Genomic DNA, 19358 nt, shown 5'->3' with positions numbered 1-19358 from the left:
GTAATCGTCCTCATATGAGTCAAAAAACTCATCATCATAATAGTTAGGGTTTAATAGAGATGATTTGGGGATTTTGAAAGGGGAAATATCAGGTGAGGTTAACTTCTCCAAAGGTGAGTTAATGGCAGTTTTAGGGTTCTTGAGAGGAGAGGTTGTTGGAGTCTTAGGGTTTTCCATGAACATAGCTAAGAGAGAGAAGACAATGAATAACGGAAGGGGTAGAAGAGAGAAGAAAGAGAGAACAAAAGTGACCCAAATACACGAAGAAGAAAGCAGGAAACCCAGATCTAGGGTTTGAAGAACAATGGAGGATTGGCTTGAGAAAGAAGGTGACGAGGAAGATAAAGGGAAATGGGTAAACAGGGGTGGGGTGGGTAGGTTAGAGTTTTAAAGGGAGGGAGTGATTAAATAGGGTTTAGATCAGGATTGTTTAATTGATTGTTTAGGGGAAAAGAGAGTAAATTAGTTGAGTTTAATAAGGGTATAAATATAAATAAGTTAAGTGAAGTAAGAGTATAAGGGTAAAAAATCTATGCCAAAAATGGAAATGGGATATTTAGAGTGACTTAATCCTAAATGGAAATTGAACATTTTAGGCTGAATAGGAGGGAGTATTAAAATAACAAAACTCTCACTCTATCAAAACCTACCACATAAGAGTGATTTATTAACCTCACAAATAAATCGTTATTAACTAAAACTTTCTTATCCTCAATCATTAACACACCCGTGTGGTTGGTATGTAATAGTACAGTTCAACAACATGCTTTAATTAAGGTTGTTCATAATTTATCTGAAAAACTGAAATTAATCCCAATTTGTTATATATTATATTTTGAGTATAATTTGATTTAATATGGTCTGATTCGAACTTAAATAACTCGTCTTATAAAAATTAAAAATTCAAAATGTTAAGATATTCAACAAATGAAATTAATAACCCGAATATGAACACCTCTAACTCTAGGGCTATATGTAAAATATTATTTCTTTTAAATTATTAAGTATTCTTATGTTAATTAGATTATATTAAATAAAATCAAATTCACTTCTTCTCACTCTTTGATAGGGGAATCTTTTATTGAAGCACTTGCTTAAATCACAAAAAAAAAAAAAAAAAAAAAAAAAAAAAAAAAAAAAGAAGCTTGACCATAGTCAAGACAGAAGTTGACAATGCACATTCAAGCAATCTCCCATCCAAATCCTACCAAAAATCAGTCAAACAAAATTGTCACCTAATTCCTTCATACAAGAAATCATTTGTTGTGTATGTGGAATTAGTTTAGTCACAATGTGAGAATTGGGTCATGTTTTAATTAAAGAGTAAATATCAATTTTCTTTCTCAGATAAGATTATGACTTTAATTTCTACTTAATCCTCCTCTTAATTCAGTTGAATAGCAACTAATACTTTCTTAGACATTAAATCAAAAATTCAATTTTCATCTATCCCTCATCATCTGACATATTTTACAATCACAAAATTTAGTCTCATTGCGGAGCTCAATTTATTCTTTCAACAGTTATATTTGGCTTCTCCCAAGTTGTCTACAACTATTTATCAATCACTATTCTAATAAATATCATAAATATATTTTTTTTATTTAATTTCTATATGTTTTAATGAAACTAATATACATTGATTATTAGTCTTCCTTGACATGATGGTCCAACTTGTCTTAAGTGTATCTTGATTCTTTGTAGAAAAATATAATCAAATTGATGTTCATATATCCTCCTAAGTCGCTAGATTCAAGGGTAGACTTGGAAGAATTGCTTCCTATTCAAACTACATTCCAATTAAGTTATGAAATGTGTACGTAACTTATATTGAAATTTTGCTTATACTACGTGACAATTATTATCATAAGTATACATAATCATATTAACAATAATGATAATATTAATTAGTTATCACAATGATTAGGTCTATTATATTCAAATTTTTCTTACACTAAATCACAATTCAAAATGATAACATTTAATTAATTATTTATCTGTCGTGTCCATTTTAATGCATGTGATCTCGAGGGTGAATCTAATTTTTGGAACAACATTGCCATTTTATAGACCAAAAAAATAAAATGGATACGTATAATATATACTATTGTAATCTTTAATAACATTCTTAAACATCATTCACGCAAAATAATTATCATAAATATTTATAGATGTAAAATCGCTATAAGATATGTACGTCATATGCTCGAACTTATTTTTCTCTAACTTAAAAAGAAAGTAAATAAGACCAAAAATAATTAAAAATTACCAAAAATTTAATTGTCTGCATCACTAAGCAGAGGCCATTTTCATCATTGTTTTAGTGTCATTATTCAAAAGTTGTGAATTGTGATAATAACTTGTTTACTAGTCTATAACGTATTACATTGGCGTTTTATGCTACTTCTTTTGGCTTAATTAAAAAAGACACGGATCCACATATTAGGGTTCATAATGCGATTCGCTTTTATGACATAGATTTGATATGTTAAGAAATCAAGTCAATCAAAAATTAAGTTGATGGTTAAGATTCTAGGTTATGTTATATACTCTAATATGTCCCTTCTCATACCTTATACTAAATATTTCAATTTAACTAAGGGGTGGTTGAGATTCAAACTCGTAATTTCTTGTCACACTAACTTCTGATATCATGTAGTATATGTTATGTATATGATGCCATTTACATATCCCTAATAATTTAATGATTAAGGATTTACATAACCTATACAATATTCACCACTTAAATGTAGTATTGTCTCTTCCTTTACTTGTAGAGATTCTCTAACTTACCTCAAATAAAAATATATTATTTTTTTTTTTGATACATTGCATTATTGTTAATTAGTTTTGGTTCCATCATTTTTTGGGGCCAAAAGCAAAAATAAATTAAAATATATGCTTCCATCGTAGTTAATTCTTGCATTGTTAATTATTTATAGAAGAATATAGAATGAAAATAAAAAAAGATTAGAGAAAATGAAATATTAGTACTTAATTTCATAATCATAAGAATAAGTAGATGAATGAAATTAGAATAAATCCTAGATATGAAACAATGATAGATACACGTGCAAGTAGTATTAGTTGATAGTTTTGGGTGTAAGTTTTGGGTGTCGGTTTGACTGCCCCATCGATGAAGACATCTCTACATTATTCTCCGACACCATCGTTATCCAAACCAATACTTTGGTCGTCTATCCCCTCTCCTTCTCTATCTTTTATTTATTTAATTTTTTATGCGTATTTCTTCTTATTCTCTTTTTAAAAGGGGTACGAGTATTATATTCGGTGTATGCTATTCTTTTCCCTTTAAATCTTAATTTGTGTGAAATACTGAATTGATGGCTCTGATTTTTATTTTTATCAGTAGCAGATTCATAAATCTAACTATTTTAGCTGTTAGAATTTCAAGTTTAGTGGTCGGAGTTCTGTGTTTTTTACATAAATCTGTAAACTTTAATATTTTGGTGGCTGTAATTCGCAAAAAATATAAACACTGAGACTATAATTTATAAAAGTGCTAAACTTTAAGGTTGTAATTCGCAAATTATTCTTATATATTTATAATATATATGTCTTATTAACCAAATTAAATTTGTTTATATTTATAAGAAGTTATGAATAGCAATGATTGAATTATCCATATTTTGTATATTTGAAAAAGTTAATCTAGTAATAAAACACATAATAGCAATTGCCAAAGCGTATAATTATGTTCCAAATTGGTTTGACCAAGCTTTAAACTTTTAAGTGCTTCACTATAAACTAATAAGAAGGAAGTTTAATGAAAAGACAACTGTAAAACCATTTTTTTGTTCTTCTAAAAGCCAAACAACAAGAATGAAGAGCCTCCATAAAGCTAAAGTTTTAATTATAATTTTAGCCTAAAAATAAAACAATTTCTACAAAATTAAAAAAATGAAAGTAATTAATTAGTTAATTTTACTAAGTATTTCTGTAAAAGTACAGACAGGTAATATTCCCTTTCTAAGATTCGTATTGTTTTTTAGCTCATTCATTAAGAAGGGAATAAAATATATACTTTTATAATAATTGATACATACATTTTATTTATTTATTTATCTATTATACATTTAGTGTTTAAATAATACAAGGATCCGACAGTATTCTTTTCAGGTTTATTTTTACAGGCTATTTTTATTTTAGGAAAATTAGGGTCCGTACGGTGTACAACATGATTAGCACTTAAAATCTAGCAAATTATTGAATTAATGGTGCTTATAATAGAGATCAGGTAGAATTTGTGTCATACTTCTTTTGTTTTATTATACTTGCTATTATGACATTTTTTCACTGAATATATCACTATCAGTAGCAAATATTTTAAAACAGAGATAGTGCATAATGTGTTATGACTTATTACGCACTCGGTCTCTCAGTGTTCTTAAATATTCTGTTCTAAGTGTTTTATGCTTGTTATATTAAAAAAAATTTTTATAAAAAGCTTTTTGCTCAAATATTGTAAAAAATCCATTAATTATTACTAACTCAAATAATAAAAATAAAAATTAATAAATCTCTTACGAAATTTATTCTCTGATTTCTCATTCCAATATAAAACATTAAAAAATTTTATGTCACGATAAACATTAGAGCGGCCTAGGGTGATTTCATTTCATCAAGAGGTAACCGAGTAGGTGCATAGGTGGTATTGTACCTGTTAACTAAAATTGAGTATTATTGTCTTAATTTTTTTTAAAAAAAACTCTTATAACTTGTTCATTTCAACTAAAAGATAAATCTCAGACCATATAGATCAAAAAATAAAATTAACAATTAAATAATACAATTGAGCAAAATATTATGAATTTCACGAGAATTATATATATATATATATATGTGTGTGTGTGTATAATATGTGTGTTTGTGTATATATATGTGTGTGTGTATATATATATATATATGTGTGTGTGATATATATATATATATATATATATATATATATATATATGTATATATATATATATGTATATATGTATATATATATATATGTATATATATATATATATATATGTATATGACAAAAAAAAGTTGCATCTTTCCACACATATTTACTCACGCTTATTTAAGTGTGGGCATAATATTTGATTTAGCCTCGCTTTCTAAGCGTGGGGAAAAACAAATCTATGGATAAAATCTTAAAAATATGAGCCAAAACTTGCCCACATTTCTAAGTGTGGACACAATCCTAATTAACCACACATATAAGTGTGGGTTTCTCTAAGTAAATATAAACTATTCAAATTACTTTAGTTGACAAATTAAAAATGCAATATTTCCCAAACTTAACTTTATTCTCTTTCTGTAGAATTTTACCCTAATTTCCTCCATTTTAGAGGGATCTCAACTTTGGCTTCTGATTCTTTAATCATTTATTCAGGTAGGGTTTCTCCTTCTTCCCCAAATTCTTAAGGCTATACCTCATCCTTTGTCGTTATCGACTTGTCGGCTCATTCCCTTAATAGGATAGTTGTGGTACGACCTAATTTCAGTTGGAGCCTCTCATTCCCTTATTAGTTATGGTTCTAGTAATCTGGAAGAAATCGAAGATTTATCTCGATTGAAAGGTAAACGATGAATTATGATCGAGGTTAATCTTTGGAACCCAAGTTTCTGGAGAATCGAATACCCTGTCTCAATTCGTCATATACGTTCATCCCCTAGTGGGTTTGCTTTGAAATCCATTTATGAGGTAAGCAATTCCACGGTGGGTGTTTCAGACCCCGATTGTGGGTTAGGGTGGGCGTAATCAAAATGCATCAAATTTAACCCCATATTTCAATCAATTGAATAGGGGTTGTCTTCTTTGATTTGATTGAATTCTGTTTTATAGTCTTTGGCTTGAATTCCAAGGCATTGGTGCCGAGTTCATTGGGGAAATCGATGACCCAAAATTGATTTTGGCGTTTTGGAACCCTACTTCTATGGGTTAGCATTTTGGAACCCAACTTCTATTTGTTTTCCCTTGTTTTGTTGGATATAATGCTTGAAAGTGACCTTTGTTAAGGCGTTCTTTCATATAATTCCATTTTTTATGATGTCTTACTGATATGTTGCTGATGTTTTGTTTCTAATTTGATATTGATATTTTGCTTGTGGTTGGAGCATTAACATTATTCTATTGCTGATATAATTCCATTTTTTATGATTTGCACTAACTGACGATACTAGTTAACTGATTTGAACTAACTGATTTGTACAAATCAACAGTTAATCAAATCATCATGTTCTTGCTGTTGCACAAACTGATTTGTAGTGATAATACACTACAATGCTTGTTTATGATCTGTAGTGATGCTTTGAACAGATGTTGGGTGCCTGTGTTGTTTTCTGATCTATAGTGTTGATCTGTGTACTGATTTGTTCTGTACAAGTAAAAACAGATTAGTTGATTTGTGCTGATTTTCTGATCTGTAGTGTTGATCTGTATACTGATCAGTTTTGTACAAGTAAAATTCTGATTTTTGATTTGTTGCCGTAGTGTTGATGTAGTGCTGATATCTGATTTGTTGCTATTGATTTTACAAAAGCCAAAGCATACTAATGAAAATATATCCCTGGAATCATAAGATTATTTTCCATTCTCAAAGACCTTAAGTAAAATCGTTATAATTTAATCTTGTCCACAATCATTTTATACAAATAGTAGTAGATTAGGGTAACCAACAGGCAACACTAGATTCTTGGAATCCCATGACTAGTTGATACTTTTATAAAGAAGGTTGTGAAGCTAACAATTCTAGTCAACTTACCCAAATATTTGTTTAACATATCTCAAATATTCATAAACTGAAAACTGAATATAATCATGCTATAGCATAGCAGAGCCTCAATACGTAGAAACTAACTATTATTGAAACTCAGTAATTTAAAGATTATAAGATAGATGCAAACAAGAACTCACCATGTAAATGGAACTCCAAGGTCTTGTTTGGGATGAACTCGTAAACAAGCATTCGTTTGGGATGCCCAGCTAGATTAAGCTATTGATTTTACAGAAACATGTAAAATTCTGATTTTCTGATTTTTCTGATCTGTTGTACTGATTTGTTGCTGCTGTAGTTGACCTAGAATGAGTTGGAGAATGTCGTTGATAAGGTACTATCGATTAATCCTGATCTGGTTAGAAAATATATTTGTGGAGACAAAATTAAAAAGGAAATGTCACTTTGTTTTCTAGCTGGCATGGTAAATTATGTAATATTTTTCTCATTATGTTGTAATTAATTTGTTTTCATTGATGATTCTTTAATCGTTATCTTATAATTTTAGGCAATGAATGAGAGCAGAAAAAGAGGTAATGTGCAAATGTTAGATAAATTGTACGTAAAATTACAAAGAATGAAAAAACAAGTAAGTTTCATTCATATTTATTGTTGTAGGTACGTATATACTTCGTAATGAAACTAAAAGAATGAATTATTACTCTATGTTTCGGTGGCCTCCAAGGAACGACTACGACAATCACAAGTACCAAATACAAGCATTCAAAAGCAGTTATGAAGACGTTTTACTTTAGTTTTTAGTTTTGTACAGTAATATCATAACAATGATATAACTTAATTCAGTAATCGAAGACAATGTATATGTATGTTTATGTTTTGAAATGAAAATATGCATCATCTTTATTAAAATGATAGTTATTAATAATAATAATTATTATTACTATAATAGAAAAAAAATGAAAAAAAATTAATAGAATAAATCTAAATTCGTTTGAAAAGTAGTTACTCACGCTTAAAAGTGTGGAAAAAATGTAATATACTTTATTTACCCACGCTTATAAATGAGGATAATGTTCCCACCTTTATAAATGTGGCTGTAAGTGCATTTTCTCACGATTATAAGCGTGGCTAAATGTGCATTTCCCAACACTTAATAAACGTGGGCAATAATTCCCCTCCGAAATTTTCCCCACACTTGTTTAAGCGTGGGGAAATACTTAAGCCTAACATATAATAGGATGCAACTTTTTTATAGTGATATATATATATATAATAATTCTTTTGTATTTTTAAGTTTGCTACTAAAATTTAAAGATATATTATTATTTTTACTAATAAATTCAAAGAGACTGAAAGAATATTATTAAACTAGTTTAGAATAATAAGTGTAACCGTGCAAGCTATTAAAACTTAAAAGTACAGTTATGGTTACAATTACAATTTACAATTGAAAAAACATGACACGAGCGGGTAACGACTTATAATGCTTATGGGCAAATTAAGGCTGTACAGATTCCTAGTACTTCTTCACACGCTCGTTAGTCCTTGCATTATTTCATTATTATTCGACAACTCATATTCATTTCTAATTATTCAGCTCATAAACAAGATTTGCTATAATTTTTTATTTATTAGGTAGAATATTTTGTTCCACATTAATAAAATTTTATATTTTATTGTCATATGGTTTTGAGATGATATCTTAAACTTGGCTTATGAAGTGTGTATACATTTACAAATTCTAACCCTATTATTATTATTATTATTATTATTATTAAGTTTTTTTCTTTTTTCTTTTTTTTTTTTGTGTTTTTGGACTTTATTTCTTATTGTGCACATAGTTTTACAATTTTTGTCATTTGTGGGTGTTATTATAAGAAAATGGAAGTAGAGCTATTATAATTTTTTTTACCAAAAGCGCAATTTTGAAACAATAAGAGATACACCCGTTTTTAGAAAGCAAACAGTTTAATGTCTAGTTAATAATAGGTTTGCAAAAACATTGCTTATTACACCATGCAACAAAAATTATTATTTTTTCAAACATAAGTTTTAATTAATTAAAATTAGTTTTTATGGAGTAAGTCAAAACAATCAACAATTACATTGTTAATTATCCATAAATATAGATAGTTATATGAACCATTATATTATTTATATTTGTCCAGCTTTAATATTTTGCTGTATGTACCATATAATAGAGATATAACATATCATTTTAATCTCAAACATATCAATCAAGATAACTCTATTGATATGATAATTATCTTGGGAATATAATTATTTTATTTTGTAATAATTTATAATATTACATTTAATCTTTGTTTTTAGTATTATATTCTTCTATGTAATATTTTAGATATTTCTTTTCTAGTATAAACACAATATAATGTTATGATTAATATGAACAATCATTTTAAACACTTCTCTAAATTCTCATAAACTCTCTTCACCATATGCTATGCCATTTGCTTCTTGATATGATTCTAACGCTACAAGTTATAACATTATAAAATAAACAACTATATATCTATGTATACTAATAATAAACACTGTTTAAATCGTTAATTATTCGAACAATAATATTTTTAGTAGTATTTTTTTTTAACCCTACTAAGCTGCTAATTTATAATAATATGATCAAAATTGTAAGTTAGAAAAGGAAAATACAATAATTGTTTATCTTTTAAAATAGAATGTTCCAGATTAAAGGGAGTTCAACATGCATGTTTGAGTACATTGAACTACGATTGCAACAAACAAGACATTAAACCGCCGAAAAGAACCTTAAAAGATATTGTCTCTCCCTGCTGTGAGCACCATTTGCATTTATTTGAAAACTAGTGAAAATATAGTTGAATTAGAAAATAATAAAAAAAAATAAGTTCACGATAAAAATGGTTAAGATGAGAAAAGTAAATAAGTTTATAGATAAAACTAAACGAATAAAAATCAAATTATTATAAAAAATAAAAATAAAATTATTATAAAAAAACGTAAAACCAGTTAGACAGACTAAAATAACAAGTGATATTGATAAGCATTTTAATTAGGAGTAACACCACTGGCAAGTTCTGTTTACTTTCAAGTTTCATTTTATTAAAAAATATTCATTAGAAAGTAACTTTGTCATTTATATTGAGATAGTAAAAGTTTATTATTATGTCCTAATTGAATGAGAAGTAAAAGTATTGTTATAACCTAATATGATTTATTTTGAGATATTAAAAGGATTTCTGATTCCCAAAAGGATCAATTAGCTAGAAAATAAATAAAGATAAAATCTTATACTAATATTACTCCAATTTTTTACGTAGTTTGTCAATTTAAGTTTTTGATTATATAACATACAAAGAAAAGGAGAAATTATATGAGAATTAAACTGAAGACCTTTTCTTAAAAGTGGTTATTATTTTCCAACTGATAGATATGACCTAATTCTCTTGATAACTTATTTTTAAGGGTTTGTTATTTAGTTTGTGCAAAATATATTATATATATTTATTTTTTTTATAGGATATAAGAAAGGGCCATTCACTTGAGATTTATGTATAGTTGTAATATACTTTATTGAAAAACAAAATGGTGGGTTTAACATAAGACAATTTCAAGTGAAAAGTAGGAACTCAATTTGCAAATGCACTTCCTAGAGTCAAAAAAGAAAAAAAAAAAAAAAAAAAAAAAAAAACCTTATAATTATAAATGATACATGAATGTTGAATTTAGAGTGGGTGGTAAAAGAAAACAAATTAGAAGGTTCTTATTATTATACTATCTAATCCTATTTACTGAGCTAATGACAATCTCATAATTAAGACAATAGATATTAAATCAATGATATATAATTAAAAGCTTCTTTCTAAGTGGAGGGGAATATTTTCTTCATAGTCAATTATTAATTTATTATGATAAGAAATAAAGATTAAGTTCCATAACATGGTCATCATCAAGATCATATCAACATGATTAATTTAAAGTTGAGAATAAAATTTAATCTGAAGAAGCTGGCACAAACATATAGACAAAGATAATCCATCTCTTTATCTTACAATTTTTAAAAATTTAAGGCCTAAAAATAAAACAATAAAATTTTAAAAAATCAATATAAACTAATATGTGAAGCTGCTGGGACTGAACAATTCGAACAAAAATATATATATATATATATATATATATATATATATATATATATATATATATATATATATATATATATATATATATATATATATATATATATATATATATATATATATATATATATATATATATATATATGCGTTCTAAATTAGAAACACCCTCTCTAGAAAACAAATATTACAAAAATAAATAAATAAATAAATAAATAAAAGAAAAAAATACAGCTTGTTAGAATTAAAAATAACAAAGAAAAGGACTTGTAAATGGTAGGACTACAGAGTGTTGAGATTGGAAGGTGAAGTGTCATTGATGTTAGGTTATAAAGAAACAAACAAAGAAACATATCAAGATTCTTATTACTTCTAGATTTTTATTTCATTTTTTTTATAATTAAAAAAAATTAAATATGTACTTCTAGAAAAAGATAATTGGACATTCAAAAGTCCATTTTGGTTATCATCAATCTTTTCATTTATTATTGGATTAATTATTTATTTGGTTTAGTAATGTGTATTAAAGGGTGTACAAAGTATAATTATAATTATAATTAGATAAAATGGGGCTAGTATGATGTGTTCTTTTGAGGATGAGTTGAGCCCATGAAAATAATAAATTGTTATTATCTTAAGTAATTATTTAATATGTTTAATTAATCCTTCTTTTAATCAAACATGCCTTCTTGTCTATAAGATAACTCCAATCTTCATAGTTAAAAGTGGCCAACAAGTACACCTGAGCACAAAAGAAAATTCCCCATATTGCATTGTGATGTTGGTTATGCTTCCATGCATGTAATGTAAGTATGTAACCCTCTTCCTCCTTTTATTACGTCAATGTCACCTAATACATGGAGAAGTTTAAGTGTGAACTGAGCTTAAATATAAACTGTGTGAACCTGATACTTGATACTTTATGGTAAAAAAGTATTACTTTTTTTCTGGATTTTTTATGGTTGAAAAATATTAAATTTTTGCCAAAAAGTAATACTTTTCAAACGTGTTATTTTTACATCAAAAAGTGTTACTTTTCAATAATAAAAATTCCAAAAAAACCAATAGTAACATTTTTTGCTAGAAAATAATAGATTCGCACGGTTCACACTTAAGCACAATTCACACTTGAACTTAAAAAATTATATATATATAATAAACAATAATTATTCTTAATTCCTACTGTTTTATGAAGTTAATTAGTTATTTTTCAATAAAATTCAAGACAATTTATTGAATATGGTAAAGTATTAGTTTTTAATTATAACTTTATGATTCATTATCTATCAAAACTTTGTTGGAAACTCCACAAATATTTAATACGACTATATTTAAAGCTAATTACTTAACTTTTGTTTGATTGATTTTTAAAGATAGCATTTGAGAGTCAAATATACATAGCAATTTTGTTGGAGTAATAGAGGGCTTGCCTTTTGTCCTTTACTAGACGTTATTAGTATTGATGATGGCTTGTAAAAAAAATTGAATATATACAATTACATTTATAATTTGTTGTTATGTAATATTTCATTATAGTCGCATTTATAAAACAGAGGATCTAATGGAAGCTCAACAATAGTAATAAAAAATTTAGGTACAATAAATAAGATTTAACGGCATGTTTGGTACATGGTATTAGAGGGCGGTAATGGTAATAAAATTAAGTCATAAAAAATTTGGTTATTTGGATGCCTTCAATGGTAATAGATGGTAATAAAATAAGGTAATGAAATTACCAAAAAGGGCCATTTTTATTACCATCAAAAAATCTGGTATTAGACTGTAATGGTAATAAAGTATTACTGTGGTAATAAAATAAGGTAATGTTATTTCGAGCTGAAGAAAAAAAATAATGAAAAAAAAAAGTAATGTATGTAATTATCTAAAAAAATATTATTATTAAAAAAAGAATCATTAGATACAATAATTTAGATACAATAATGCTTTTAGATACAAATATACAATAATGAAACTAAGAGTCATTACCATTTTTTATTACTAACAACCAAATGCAATCAATGGAATATTATCTTCCATTACCATTCTTTAGTCATGCACATTTTTTAGTCATGCACACCAAACAAAAGAATTTTCATTACCAATTCTCATATCCATTCCTTCATTACTATTGCCATTACAATATTTCATTTCCATTACTTCATTACCATCAACCAAACGGGCCGTAAGAGTACATGTAATAGATAGTTAAGTTATAAGATAAGTAGTCATTTTTTTTTCAAGTAATCTACTAATTAATAACCTTACCTATAACCCAAAAAAGTCTTAGATTAACTAGTTATTTTTGTTTTACTATATACTTTATGTTCATATTTATTAGCAACTAGATTTAAAAAAGATATAAATATTGAATATATAGAAGAGATATGTCAAGTCAAATTGGAGGGACCTTTCATAATTATAAGTGGGGTCTATTCATCTCTTGTTGGACACAAGAAAGTGACTCAAAAATAAAAAATTTAGTTAATTCTTCTTGCAAATCAAAAAATTCTAATGATTATTTGATATAGATTAATAATAACTTAGTGATAATTATAAATAATAGTAATAATACTCATGCATTGCTAGACAAGCTGTGACCCTCTTTTGCAAATGTACATAAACAATTATACACACGTACGCAATTTGATTGCTCAAAGTAAGAAATCTTTTGCTACTAAATTATTTTTTTTAATGTAAGTATTTTTCTTAATTTTTTTGTCACTACCTTTTATTTTATTTTAAATTAAGAATATGCTCCATTATTTTTCTCTTATTTTATTTCCAACTATTATTTTGATCTCGCATTATATTTTTTTAAAATTATTATTATTGCACTCTTTTGCTGAGTAAGGACATTTTCAGACCCTGATTATAACTAATTTTATGACCACAATATACTGGATATGATGATGATGATTGCTGAGTAAGAACATGATGTATCTTGGCTAGCTTAACAATTGTCACAAATTAAATAATATAATTAATACAAAGTCTTAATCTAAATTAGTGTATATATATATATTAATACACTAAATCATATACACTGAGATGTGTTGGGCTCCCCCAGCCGTGAATTAGTATGATATGGTTGGTTTTGGGCTAACCCTATACAAATTTATTTTTAAACACATTTTATAAAAACTATCGTATTTTATTTTGAAATTGAATTATAAATATGTTTGTCAATACTTCTAATTTTTCATGTAAAACTTAGGATGTACATTGAACAAGGTGACCTTATATCTGAATTATGAGCCATTTGTTAAAAAGTATATAAAGTAATAAGACCAATAACTATCCAATTAGGATCTCCTTGTGTTCCCTCTTTGTTAGTATTAAACTTCTGTCTAATGACTAATATTAGTTAAGTGGGACCTTAAAAACCCTGTACTAATAAGATTAGAAGTGGGTTTATGTCAGAATTTGGCAGTAATAAAGCTTAATTATACTCTAAATTAAACTCTGAATTGGACAGCAAAGCTTCCAGAAGGGAGATCAAGGTGTAATTGTTGACATTGTATGTAGTACTACTATTTTTTTTTACTAATTTTATCATCATCATCAACCTAATATCCCGCTTAAAAGTAAATTTAGGTGAGAAAAGATAACAAACAATACATACATACCCGTACTTCCTTCAAATACATGATTAGAGAACTGTGATCAATTTTATCCCCTAAAAAGTAAGAATCCTGCATAATGCGGAATAAAAGTGTCATCGTTGCCTCAAGAGTAAAACTACCTGCAAAAAACAATATTAGTCAAACAATGACATAAACAATATAAGATATATGATGAGTAAATAAATAATAAAAAAGGAGCGAGTAAGAAGCAACTAGACACTAGACACTAGAGCAAGAAAGATAACTAAAGAAATTATTAATTTTAACTACATTTATAACTATATAATTAAATTAGATTTAACATATAGGTAATACCTAAAAGATAAATGTAAATAGTGAATAGTTTCTTGTTTAAATAGTATGAAGTTAAATATTTATAAGAAAACTAAAATTCTTTTATGGTATTAATATTCATTGCATTTATATATTTGAGTTTTTTTGTAATATTTCAAGGAAATTGTATAATCTCATATTTGTCCCCAAATCAAGTAAACCAAAAGTTTAAATTTATGATTGTGGCTCCATAATATGTTATATGTTTTATCATGGCCTTTTATGCAAAAGCTTATTGAGTGTCAAGTGATAATGCAAAACATGTCCTACTCATATATGACACCAAGTATTTCATTTGAAATAATGAGGAGTGAATAAGCATTGAATTATAATGGACTGAAGATGAGGCTAAATATTTACAATTCTTTAGTTCGGATTATAATGGAATAATTAAATTAAGTAAAATGACTTATTAAATCATGTGCACTTTTTATTTATGTAAATTTAGCCTATTACGTTCGCTAACATAGGTTAAAAAATATTTTTATTAGTTTTATTATTAACAAAGGTAAAATTACGTACATTCAACCTATGATTTTCTGTCTAATGCTACATTAATTAAGAAATTAATAACTCAACCAAATATTTGTGTTGTGACCCAAAATTCATATTATTGTATCTTCAATGTATGACTAAAATTGGACAATCTGTTTACCAATTCTATTGATGACTGGTTTAATTTAATGTTTATAATAAAATGTATAGTAATTATTTATTATTAATTGGGCAGCGCTGATTTCACACTGTCATTCTGTACTCAATAAGAAGAAGATATATTTTGGAAGTATTTAGAAATGTCATTTTGTATCCAATTTGAAAATATTATATGAAAGTTACAGCTTTTGGCCCCCAATTTGGTGCCTCTAAATACATCATAACACATTATTTTTTGATAAAAATTTCCAATTCCTTTTGACTGTTCAACCATAGTTTTCTGATGAAGTCTTTTCTCTTTTCTGGCCTTACATAATTAAATAATTTAATATTAATAATCAGTATTAATTCATTAATCACATTAATGATGCCTAATAATATTCTCTTTTTGGCAGTTGGCATTGTCCAAAATCCAAATTATATTTGCATAATATAAAGGGGTGTTTGAAAAAATAGCTTATTGGACAATTTTAAATTATTTTGATACAAATTGAGAGTTGAATATGGTCAAATCATATCTAACGTTAATGTTTAATAAATTAATTGGTTGAAATAACTTATTGTTATAAATAAGTTGTTTTCAAATATATAAGTTGTTCAAATCAGTGGGTTTAAAATCAGATGGTCAAATCAGTTAATAAAATTAATTGGTCAAATCAGTCACTATAATAACTATTATCAGTTACCAGCTATCAGTTGTCTGGCAAACACTCTAAAATTAGCTACAGAAATTCTTCATTAACACTATAATAGTCATCAGCAGAGTTAAGTCATTCATTTTTTTTAAAAGAAATAGAAGAAAAATTAAAAATGTATACCAGCTGATAATTTATAAACAGGGAGAATGCACTGAATTTAGCAAATAAAATGTTAATTTGCTTTTCTTTTTTCTATTGTAAATATGTAAAGTTTTATACTTGTAGCATGAATAGAGTATGTGGTCGGTAATTTGGTAAGCAAATTGCCCGTATTATTATTTATTAAGTTAGTTAAGCACATGTTAATTTTGCAGTGTCAAACATGTGTGTATAATTGCATCTAATATCTATGTAATTATATATGTAGAGTTTTTACATGTATCCCTATTAAAATATTTCAAAATTCAAATATGCATCTAGATACCCTAAAATTAAGATATCAAACAGTGTCGTTCCTGATCATTTTTGAGTCCTAGGCGAAAAATAAAAAAAGACCCTTATATAAAAAAAGTTTCGGTTATTTTTTCTACAACTATATAGTCCAGTAGTCATACACTTAACCGAAAAACCTTATGCTGCAAGTTCGATCCATGCTGAAAGCTATTTATGCAAATATTCAATTTGGACCCTTTATAAACTGGACCCTAGGCGGTTACACCTAAAAACTACCTCAGGAACGGCCCTAATATCAAAGATGTAAATGGTCAAATATATATTAGTATGTTACAATGAAAAATATAGCTAGTGATTTTTTTTATATACTTGGGAAATTATTATTTTAGATTTATTTTGTCAAAAATTTGCTTTGATCAATGTAATAGTACATTTTTAATCAAATATTTTTGTAAACACTAATTATTCAATAGTTAAACTTTTTTTTTATGTTTGGGCGGTGAGAATTGAACCACTGGCACTAGTATGAATGGGAAAATCCTTAACCATTAGGCTATCCGATGATTCTGATAGTTAAATATATTATTAAGTATTTGTATATAGCTCTAAATTAGTAAAAACAATTAAAAAAAAACATTTTATTTTAATGATTAGAAGGTACATATAAATCCATTAGACATCTAGATATATAGATATATATGGGGTTTGGTAAATGCATAAGTGGGAGTCTCTAATTAAAGAGTGGGAGTCTCTAATTAAAGAGTGAGACTATTATAAAAAATATGATGATGATATTACAATGATGTAAAGAAATGAAGGGCTTATAATGTATCAATAAAATATTATAAATGTTGGCCATTAAGGGAACAAATGTAATTAAAGAATTGATTAATTAATCATACACCTTCTTCTTCCAATGGTGTTTATAAACATGGAGTTTCTACTTTCCTTTAGCTTCAAAACTCCTCAAAAATACAATTAAGTAGAGTTAATTACCTTTAATAGTCGATCCAATCATTAATTAAGAAAATTTCAATTAAAATTATATAATTAGTCAAGTAAAAAAATGACTGGTTCAGGATCACCTTGTGGAGCTTGCAAATTTTTGAGAAGAAAATGTGTAAGGGGATGTGTATTTGCACCATATTTTTGTCATGAACAAGGTGCTACTCATTTTGCAGCAATTCATAAGGTTTTTGGGGCAAGCAATGTTTCAAAACTTCTTGCTCATTTACCTGTTAGTGATCGTAGTGAGGCCGCCTTAACTATTTCTTATGAAGCTCAAGCTAGGCTCCATGACCCTATTTATGGTTGTGTTTCACATATTTTTGCCCTCCAACAACAGGTAATTTTTATTTTTTTTCATAATTTTGTGATCCTAATTCCCATGACTTTCTCCTATTTAATTTCACCCCACAAACAATCATCATCTTACCCATTTAGTCAACATGTTGTTGTTAGGGAATCTAGGTTCGTGCCAGCCTAGGTCATCATATCGAACAAATTATATATTAAAAATTCTGCTAATTAATATTGAATTGTCCAACATAAAATGAATCGAGTTAGTTTTGTACACATGTAAAGTTGAATTTTCGGCCCACCATAACTAGTATTATGTATTCACCATGTCATAAAGGTTGTTATAAATTCAGAAAATTAAATTCGTAGTTTTAGGGTTCTGCATATAGAAAATCAAGAAATAAAATATAAAAGGCGTTTAATTTGATGAAATATTTTTTTGTTTAATGAATGAGGTAAATCTCATGTTATAAGCAAGATTGGAAAAAATAATTGATCTTCTTGTAGGTGGTTAGAATTCTGTATAAGAAACTAAAATGAATAGATCAAAAAGACAACTTATTTTGTTGCTCATCTTGCCCTAATTTATGAGTTTGAGTGAAAAACTAATGTTTTGGGTGAAAAATAATGCAGATTGTAAATTTACAAGCACAATTAGCAGCTTTAAAGCAAATACAAGCAGCACAAGGCATATATAATGGTAATTCTACCCAAAACCCTAATAATGAAAGATCGTGTTCTAACTACCCACAAGATGTTCAAAGCTGGTTGCAATCTGAGTACCCAAATATGGTTCCTTCTTTTAATCCAAACAATTTCAACAGTAGCTCAGAATCATCAAAAATTTATGGATCAAATCAAAGCCATAATAATGGGTTTAGTTCAATGGTTGGATTACAAGATGATCAAGATGCATCTTTTCCTGGTTTTGAAGGTTCTTCTTCTCATCACTCAGCTTCAATGGCGGCTTCTCTTGATTTTTCGAGTAAATCGAAATGGCCTTACCAAGATTCAGATGATCTTCACTCAATGGCTTTTGGTTATCCCCAACATTCATGATCATGAAATTAAATTAAAGGAAGAAATATTTTATTTCTGATTGATTTCAGGGTAAGGATAATCTCCGAAAAAAAAATCAATTTAAGGGTGAAGATAGGGATTTTCAAATGATTAATTTTTGAGATGTATCTTGGATACATCTTTTTTTTTTTTGGGTCTAAAACATGATCCTTATATAAATCTCCACCTTAATTAGCTTCTAGATATATAAATATGTTGATATCTTTTAGAAACCCTAATTTCCAATTATCTTGTCTTAATTTCTCTAGAGTAATGTTTTTTAGAATTTTAGTTTTGTAGTCTGGAAAAGTTAGATGAATGATAATAATATGATTATTGATCTCTTAAGAATAATTATTCAACCTTGAGCGTATTAATTGGGATACTTATTAAAGACCTTAAACATTGACCTAATAAGTA

At 27.0% G+C, this 19358-nt stretch overlaps 1 protein-coding gene across 1 annotated transcript; it reads left to right on the top strand.

The window, feature by feature from the left end:
- The first annotated feature begins 17646 nt into the window (after window positions 1-17646).
- Window positions 17647-18938, top strand: LOC130798587 (LOB domain-containing protein CRL1-like). The gene is made up of 2 exons (XM_057661637.1): window positions 17647-17925; window positions 18513-18938. The coding sequence occupies exons 1-2, from the start codon at window positions 17647-17649 to the stop codon at window positions 18936-18938; spliced, it is 705 nt and encodes a 234-aa protein (XP_057517620.1).
- Window positions 18939-19358: the final 420 nt, after the last annotated feature.

Source organism: Amaranthus tricolor, chromosome 13, assembly GCF_026212465.1.
Source record: "Amaranthus tricolor cultivar Red isolate AtriRed21 chromosome 13, ASM2621246v1, whole genome shotgun sequence".
Lineage (NCBI taxonomy): Eukaryota > Viridiplantae > Streptophyta > Magnoliopsida > Caryophyllales > Amaranthaceae > Amaranthus > Amaranthus tricolor.
The sequence above is the reverse complement of the archived record's forward strand: the minus strand, read 5'-3'. Positions and strand labels throughout refer to the sequence as shown.